Consider the following 9796-nt stretch of genomic DNA (forward strand, 5'->3'; position numbering starts at 1 on the left):
TTCTAAATGGGGCCATTATTTGAACTATTAACATCAAATTGTCTTGAAGAAATTTTTTTTACTAGTGATTGAAACCATAGTGTTGTCTAGAAAAAAAGTGTCTGAGGTAATAAATCATGTGAGAAGTTTTCTCATTTTGCATTGAAATTAATGGACAGAAATGTTTCTGCAGCCAAACTTAGCGCCCCCTGCTGGAATTTTTTGGTAGAATGCAGCTTAAGGTACTTCCTGGTTTGCCTCCCTGCTCAGACCCGGAGGTTGCCGCCTGGTTTATCCAAAGGGAAAGAGGAATGTCTGTGCCAAATTTCACAATGCATCCTATAAATGCCAAGGAATTTACTTCAAAAACACTAATATTAAACTCATAGTGGTGCATTAGTTAAAGTCAGGGGATCCTCAAAAAGATGAGGATTCAACCTCTGGAGACCACGAATATCGGCATCAAAATTGATGGTAATTGATCCAGCAGTTGTTGATATTTATCAGTCCAGACCAAAGTGGTAGACAGACTGAGCGACTACAACTAAAAACAACTGTTTGAGTGTTTAGATGTATTATTTTGTCATATTTGTCAAATGTTTGTGGCACACTGGTCGCTGTTGTACTTGCAGCATAGCTAAACATAACATTATTTTATTATGTTAGCATTCATGATCATTCTGGACTGGATATGCATGGTTTACATGCGTTTTTCCTGTATTAAAACCCACACAACCGCAACCACCAGTCCCGATCCAGCACATATCCCTTATCGTCCGCTCTCATCCCTCAGGAATCCACGTCTTTAATTTTGTTTAGCTGAGCGGAGGCACTTCTGCATACAACATCCGACGTTGACAGATATCCTACGGGAGTTTATTTGAGAAGTAGTACGCGCCATTTATCACATTTTCAATGCATTCTCATTGCAGAGAGGAAGAGTAAGGGAGACGATACAAACAGGAGGGAGAGGGAGAATGAAAACAAGAGGAAGGAAAATGTAAATGCAGTGATATATCAAATATGCAGTAACTACGAGCCACTGATGATCATATAAGCCATCAAATCATCAGCTGCAGTAATCATATCGGTTTGCAACAGGGTCTGAAGATTTTGCACAACTATAATGTTTCCTATGCCTTTGTGTACGCAAGTGTGTGTGTGTATTCTTGTACTTCCTACATAGTGAGGACCGGAACACGTTTTTAACCAAAAGAATGAAGACATTTTTGCAAAGTGAGGACGTTTTGGCCAGTCCTCACTTCTTTAAAGGTTTTTTTTATTTTTTATTTAGGGTTAAGGTTACAAAAAAATGATAATTAACTGAAACTGTATTGTGTGGTTACAAAACTTACTAAAATTATAGTGAAAATGTCCTTCGTTTTCGTCTCTGTCAACTTTTTTCATACATAATGAAGATGGGAGAAATTTACTGGGACCTCTTTGTAGGGTCTGAAGATTTTGCACAACTATAATGTTTCCTACTGCTCAAGTTTCAGAACAATCATAGCATTTTACACATTTATACTCCAAAAGCTTCATGACATTACAGATAGAGATTTTTTTTTTCCCCAGAAAGTTTTCCATGGGTCTGTTAGCTTTACACAGATATCCTACGGGAGTTTATTTGAGAAGTATATGGCCCTAAAAGAATATCACGATATTGCAGGCTATTTCTGCGACAACGATATTATTGACGATATTAGGAAATACTTAAAAAGATATAGAAAATGTGATTTATTTTTAGTCTGTATAAATAAATAAAAATCTAAAATGTAGTTTGAAGTGCAAATCTCAACAGTTGCTAAATACAAAAAAATTACTCTTGACTTTTGAGTATGAGAAAATAATAAAAATAACCATTTAGGGGTTCCGGTGGATTCTGTTAACACACTGTGCTCTTATTTTGAAAGCTGCATGTGTTTAGTGACAGAGAGTCAGTAGCTTTTTGTGATTAAAACAACTTTAACCACTACATCAAGAAGTAGTAACGTTGCCAATATCATGATATGCATTTTTATTTTATACACCGATATTATCGTGAATGATACGATATGGCACACCCCTAGTAGTACGCACCATTTATCACATTTTCAATGCATTCTCATTGCAGAGAGGAAGAGTAAGGGAGACGATACAAACAGGAGGGAGAGGGAGAATGAAAACAAGAGGAAGGAAAATGTAAATGCAGTGATATATCAAATATGCAGTAACTACGAGCCACTGATTATCATATAAGCCATCAAATCATCAGCTGCAGTAATCATATCGGTTTGCAACAGGGTCTGAAGATTTTGCACTATAACTATAATGTTTCCTATGCCTTTTTGTACACAAGTGTGTGTGTGTGTGTGTGTGTGTTCTTGTACTTCCTACATAGTGAGGACCGTAACACGTTTTTAACCAAAAGAGTGTGGACATTTTTGCAAAGTGAGGACATTTTGGCCGGTCCTCACTTCTTTAAAGGTTTTTTTTTTTTTTTTTAGTTTTAAGACTTTGTTTTAGGGTTAAGGTTACAAAAAAATTATAATTAACTGAAACTGTATTGTGTGGTTACAAAACTAACTAAAATTATAGTGAAAATGTCTTTCATTTAGTCTCTGTCAACTTTTGTAATACATAATGAAGATGGATAAGGCAAAGGAAATAAAGGCAAAATTTACTGGGACCTCTTTGTAGGGTCTGAAGATTTTGCACAACTATAATGTTTCCTACTGCTCAAGTTTCAGAACAATCATAGCATTTTACACATTTAGTTAGCTTTACGGGAGTATTTGAGAAGTAGTATGCACCATTTATCACATTTTCAATGCATTCTCATTGCAGAGAGGAAGAGTAAGGGAGACGATGCAAACAGGAGGGAGAGGGAGAATGCACGCGGGAGAGGACGAGACAGCGGCGGAGGAGGAGGAGGAGGAGGAGGAGGAGGAGGAGGAGGAGGAGGAGGAGGAGGAAAGAGGAGGAAAGGCCAGAGCAGGACCACCACTGCTCCCAGCATCACAACCAGCTCTGTCAGTTAAACAGCCATCGGCTGCTGGATGAGGCCGAGAGAAAACCAGAGACAATGCCTCAGCCAGCAGCACCAGCCATAGACAAAGTGATGAAGGAATGGATTCATGCTGCTATGCATTGTAGAAGATGCAAAGAGAACTGGAGGATTGCTGCAACACAAAAAGGCCTCAATGAGCCTTTTTGAATTGATGAACATATCTGGAAGATACTGGTGTTCAGAAAGAGGTTTTTCATTCCAGCATGGAGGGATGATCACTGTTGGACTGCAAAGCCACGCTGAAGATTTGTGTCGCTTCTTGAACTAAAGAGCAGATTCCTGCGTTTTTAAATGCAGCATTCGAGCTGAAAAAAAGTCTGAAAATGAATGAAGGGTCTCTCTTCCGTCTCCTTTGGTCTGTGACGTGTTTTGTTCCAGTCTGATTTTAATCACAGTGTGTTCTTCATTTGTTTGTGAGAGGTGGCAGATGGATTTTTTCAACAGCCGCTGTACGTGACATAATTAAGTCTTTGTACCTTTATTTCCTATTGTGAGATGAAACAAAAAAAAAGAAAGGCACTGGAAATCATTTGTGGTTGTTGAGGACAGAGAGTCTTCTACAAAGTATATTATTTCGAGGAGGGAATCTATTACAAAACAAGCCTAAGAGAAGATGCAGGAGGATTACTCGCTCGTATCCTTCTCTGATTTCTTGCTATTTGATCGTCGTTTGATCCGAAGTAAATGTTGGTGTTTGTATCAGAAAATAACTCTGCACAGAAGATGAGGAATAAAAACATGACGATTTGCATGTTTAAAAGGTTGCATGTGCGTGCCTTTGTGTACGCAAATGTGTGTGTGTCTGTGTGTGTGTGTTCTTGTACTTCCTACAAAGTGAGGACCGGCGTTTTTAACCAAAATTGTGAGGACATTTTTGCAAAGTGAGGACATTTTGGCCGGTTCTCACTTCTTTAAAGGCTTTTTTGAGATTTAAGACTTTGTTTTAGGGTTAAAGGTTACAAAAAACTGATAATTGACTGAAAGTGTATTGTGTGGTTACAAAACTAACTAAAATTATAGCATAAAATTATAACTTTTTTCATACATAATGAAGATGGATAAGACAAAAGGAAATGAAGGCAAAATTTATTTGTGACCTCTTTTAATCTCCCACCCAACAAACGCCCCAAAAAACTAAAACTAATAAAAACTTAACTAAAACTAAAGCGTTTAAAAAAAAAAAAAAACTAGCAAACTCACTCAAACGAATTAACCCATTTAGGCCTAAAACGCCTGGAGGAAATGCCTGTAAAACCTCTGGGCGATTTTAAAATAACCCCCTAAAACCTGAAGTTTTTCTGGAAATTCAACAGAAGTGTCAACGCTTCTACTAAATAATAGATTTTTCAGCCTCTGTAGCAGATAGAAATGAAATTCAAAAAGTATTTGAGAGCTTATAGCTGTGGCTTCCATCAGAAGTTTAGTGTATTTGTCCAAACCTTCAATAAAGTTTAAAAAAAACAAAACAATCTGTTGCGTTGCGACACTCCCACATGTATTCTGATGCATTTCATTGGCCAAGAGACTGAAAATAGGTGGAAAAAACTACAAATGCTACAAAACGACGTATCCTCTTTCCCAGCTTTAATGGTGGAATAACTCAACAGCGCCCCCCTGGATTTAATGGTAGAAATGCGGTAATGCTTTCCGGGCTTAAATGGGTTAAAACTAACTGGATTTGAAAACATAAATTTCAACACAAACACAAAAAATTTGCAAAGAAATGAAAACTAAAAAACTAATGAAAAATCCAAAACTATTATAACCTTGGCAGGGAATTCACTATTCCAATGAGGGTCCTCACAAAGATAGAAGTGCAAGAATGTGTGTGTGTGTGTGTGTGTGTGTGTGTGTGTGTGTGTGTGTGTGTACTTTGTATGCATTTCTGCATGGAATCAAGGTGTTTGTCAATGGGACTTAGTTGTTTGTACATGTGTGTTTAAGTTTGCACATGTGTGTTAATATTGTTCTCATAGATTGAAGGAATAGGTTCTTGAAAACAAGAGGAAGGAAAATGTAAATGCAGTGATATATCAAATATGCAGTAACTACAAGCCACTGATTATCATATAAGCCATCAAATCATCAGCTGCTCAGTAATCATATCTGTTTGCAACAGGGTCTGAAGATTTTGCACAACTATAATGTTTCCTACTGCTCAAGTTTCAGAACAATCATAGCATTTTACACATTTATACTCCAAAAGCTTCATGACATTACAGATAGAGATTTTTTTTTTTCCCAGAAAGTTTTCCATGGGTCTGTTAGCTTTACACAAGATATTAGTTTCAGGAGAAGTTACACGCTGCGTTATTCATTCATACTATGGATTGTTATTCTGAATATGTCAAACTGTGTTTATCATTAAACATAAGAAGTATTAGAATCATCATGTATAGCTTATTCTGTGAAAGCCTAAATAAAGTTCAGATGAAGCTGATGAAACTTCAGTCATACACTGATTTTGCTATTAGTTTGTTTGATTTCAGTAGGAATTACTTTCATTTTGTCTACAGTTGATCCACTCCTTATTTATCCAAAGTTCTATCTATATATACAGTCACGGAAAAAAATATTACACCATTGTTTTCCTCAATTTCTTGTTCATTTTAATACCTGATACAACTAAATGTACATTTGTTTGGACAAATATAATGATAGAAACAAAAATAGATCATAAGAGTTTAATTTAAGAGCTGATTTCTAGACATTTTCCATGGTTTTCTTGACAATGATTTTGGTTTTTATCAAGAAAACCATGGAAATGTCTAGATATCAGCTCTTAAATTAAACTCTTATCAGCTATTTTTGTTGTTATTGTTATATTTGTCCAAACAAATGTACCTTTAGTTGAACCAGCCATTAAAATAAACAAGAAATTAAAGAAAACAAGGGTGGTCTAATATTTTTTTCCATTCCATATACAGTATTGACGCTCTATGCCAGTGCCATATACTTTAGTTCTAAAATTTTGGTTACATTTTCTACATTTTTAGTTTCTTTTCATTATTGGAACATTGCACTCGGTATGTTAAAGCTGGGGCAGGAAGTAATCCGGAAAGGGTAAAAAAAATATTTAAAAAAACTCCAGAATTATGACAATTACAGTCCAGTTTTCTTAGCAAACCTGCTTGCTTTGCAACCCAAAGACGGTTGTTGAAAATGCTTTAATAGCTACTTTTTCCTGCAGGATTTTCAACCGCTGAATCTTTATTTTCTTTATTTGTAGCACAGCCAATGAGACCGCCCTCTCTCTGAAATGACCTGTGATTGGTCCAAGTCTCCGGTCACATGCTAGATTATTTTCTGAAAGAACAGCCAAGAGGAGATTTGTAGTTTTCTCTCAGACCACTTGATTTACAATAAACTGAAAGGTAATTTTGGGATTTATTCCGTTTATGAAGCCAGAAAAGTACTTAAGCTGAGATCTGGAAACTCTGTTTTATGGCTGATGATGCAAGATTTAAAAGAATGCAATCATCAGGCTTTTTTCCCAGGTTAGCCTGACTTTTTGTAATATGAAAAACAAAACAAAGGCAAATATTAAACATTTGTGAGGAGTTGTTTAGTTGGAAAATTTGTTTTTTGTCCTTACCAGATGGCTTTAAACAAAGACATGGACAAAGACAAATTTAAAAACAAAATCAAACTCTGACTTGCAATTCATGCAATGAGGAATTATTTAACATTTCAGGTGCCCTCACTTTTGGTTTTACCTCCAAAATTTGGATAAACTTGTTTATGACTCAGATTTTTGCACAGCCAGATTTTGTTGGAGCCTTTACTAGTTCTAGAGTCCAACAGTTATTTAACTAATAGTACAATTACATAACCAATAGAATAATGGACCAAACTATTAACCTAAGTGGTGCTCAGGGATTATCCGTGATGAGGATAATTTAATAATCTTCACAATCATTTATTCATTAAACAGACTAAGCAAACACATGACAAGGGAGTTCAGTTTTGATAAATTAGGACTACTTTGACAATTTTGTGCCAGATTTTTCACACTAGCCTATGTGAAAAGTTTGAACTACTAAGCATCCATCTCCTTTTCTTTGACATGAACTCAATCAAAACCTCAAAGAATGAGAAAAAAAGTCGGTAACACTTTATGTTAGGGAACAGATATTCAACATTAATTAGTTGCTTACTAGCATGCAAATAAGTAATATATTAGCTCTTAATTAGTCATTATTAAGTAGTTAGTTATTAACTAAGAGTTTTCCCTCAATAACCTCAGAATTGTTGCTTATTAGTAAGTAAGGAAGTTGTTGTATATGATCTTAATATGCTCTATTTTTTTTATCATGTTGTCATTTTTATCATGTAAATGGAGGGAGAAAAGGCAATATCGGCTTCAAGAATTGGCACAAAAAAATCGGCAGCACATATCGGGATTGGTTAAGACTGATGTCAAAATAATCGCTATCGGCCTTAAAAAACCTGTATCGGTCGACCACTAGTTACGATCTTAATATGCTTTACTTTGTATGGACTTTTATGGATGATTGGATGAGGATTGGTAAATTGTAATGTCAATCATTACTCTACAAAATGGGTCACTGGTAGACTAACATTGGCACAAAGTGACCCACATTGTAAAGTAATGACTGACATTACAATCTACCAATCCTCATCCTAAAAGGAGCCACCAGTCACGTCAAAGGTCTGGAGAAGGTGGCTGTTTGCCGTTTCCATGGTTTCGTTCACCGCTATGTAGAGATTATAAAGTCCATACAGAGTAGAGCATATTAAGATCATAACTCATATACAACAACTTCCTTACTTACTACTAATAAGCAATAATTCTGAGGATATTGAGGGAAAACTCTTAGTTAATGTCTTACTGGTTGTATAATAAGGCCATGTAGAATAAGGCATTAATAACTACTTAATAATGACTAATTAAGAGGTCAAGGTCAAGGTCACGTTTATTTCTAGAGCACCTTTTATACAACCATGGTTGACCAAAGTGCTTTACATTAATTTAATTTAATTAATCCAATACAAGATACATAATTGAATAACAATAAACTCACAAATAACAATAAAAGACAATTTGATCTAATAATATATTACATGAGATGTGCAATACAACATACAGAAACAACTTTCTTCTCACACAGGTTCGAAAGCCTGGGAGAAAAAATGAGCCTTAAGAGATGATTTAAAATTGTCCAAAGTTTTTGCCAATATGTTACTAATTTACATGGTTATAGGCAACTAATTCATGTTGAATATGTGTTCCCTCATATAAAGTGTTACCAAAAAGTCTACTGGGAGTCTGATGCTATCTATCTATCTATCTATCTATCTATCTATCTATCTATCTATCTATCTATCTATCTATCTATCTATCTATCTATCTATCTATCTATCTATCTATCTATCTATCTATCTATCTATCTATCTATCTATCTATCTATCTATCTATCTATCTATCTGCAGTGGTTCTCTTGTTATGGTATGGTCTTCCTCAGCCTGCAGGAGGCCATCTTGGGAGGTGGAAGAGCTTAGATGGTGTGATGGTCCCGATCAGCGGCCAAATGCTGGCGCCTGGGCAAGGGTCGTAAAAGCAGAGACAGAAATAAAAACTAATGGTGTGTCATAGCCAGAAGGGAGGGGGTATACCATGCCTTGGCCCTACAACAAAACAGCCGTTTCTCATTACCAAAAGGGAGGGCAGGGGGAATGGTAGAGTATGCACCGTAAATTACACATTCATCGCTCTTCCTGACCATAAATTCTTACCCTGGCTCCATTGGACGGAGCTCTCCCTCACCTCCCACCCTCCCTTTTTTCACTCTGTTGTTCCCCACTCCCATGTTTTCCAAGAGAAATGAATGGTAAATCTTCTGAGTATATGGGTGCCCTTTATTTGCCAAGATCCTTAACACTGAATGATTTCATTACTTTAGTTTGGCCTTTAAGCCAGACCCCAGGGAGTGCATCACGTCAGTAGGGAACACCCAGTGCATGTCTGCTTGACTTAAACACGCAATCCCTGATCCAAATGTAAACAAAAGGGTACCACCACTATACCACAACTCGTAATCAGAGCCTGATATCACTCTCAGATGGGCCGACGGCTCTGCAAGTACAAAGAGTGCCACTAGACTCCAACAAAGTCTAATTCATTAATGTTTAGTGCTAGTGGGAGACACAATAAATGTTAAATTATGCTGGCTTTTTCTGAGCTGCATCTTCACCAGCAAACGGAGCTGTCTCAGGTGTTATCATGTGACACAGGTGTTGAACATCGACTGAAAGATTCACCTGAAAGCTCCAAAAATGGTAAATGAGCCTTTGAGTCGAGGCGATCAAGTTTCAAGGCTGCTTTTATTCTATTCAAATCTTTATTTGAAAAAGGACAGCGTGCATTAATCAACATTTTTGACTGGACTTAGCCTGCTGCACCCGCGACCCGGCCCCGGAGAAGCGGAGGAAAATGGATGGTGACTTTCAAATTGTGTGACTGTATTCCACTATTGTGAAGGTCTGAATGAGAACACGGCCTGGCTGAATGTGTTTTTTTCTCAACGTGATCATGCATCACACAACCTGGTCTCACAGAAATCCGTGAAATAGCCATGGATTTCGCTTAACTCAAAATCCGTGGAATAGCCACGGAATCGCTCAAATTTCCGTGAAACTGACACGGATTTCGCTACAATGCAAGTTAATGACAGTCATATCCCGTGGCTATTGGTTTGTTCCAAGTCACGTGACTTTCAAGGTCCCAACGGTCAGAACATAAAACAT

General features: G+C 36.8%; 1 protein-coding gene across 1 annotated transcript in view; it reads left to right on the forward strand.

Annotated features, from left to right (window-relative positions):
* rspo1 (R-spondin 1) overlaps nt 1-4726 on the forward strand; it is a 34812-nt gene extending 30086 nt beyond the window's left edge. The window contains exon 6 of the mRNA XM_059338438.1: nt 2806-4726. Coding sequence (XP_059194421.1) covers nt 2806-2999 — 194 coding nt within the window. The 3' untranslated portion in view covers nt 3000-4726. The remainder of the gene's footprint in view (nt 1-2805) is intronic.
* The last annotated feature ends 5070 nt before the right edge of the window (nt 4727-9796 follow it).

This window comes from Centropristis striata, chromosome 8 (genome assembly GCF_030273125.1).
Source record: "Centropristis striata isolate RG_2023a ecotype Rhode Island chromosome 8, C.striata_1.0, whole genome shotgun sequence".
NCBI lineage: Eukaryota > Metazoa > Chordata > Actinopteri > Perciformes > Serranidae > Centropristis > Centropristis striata.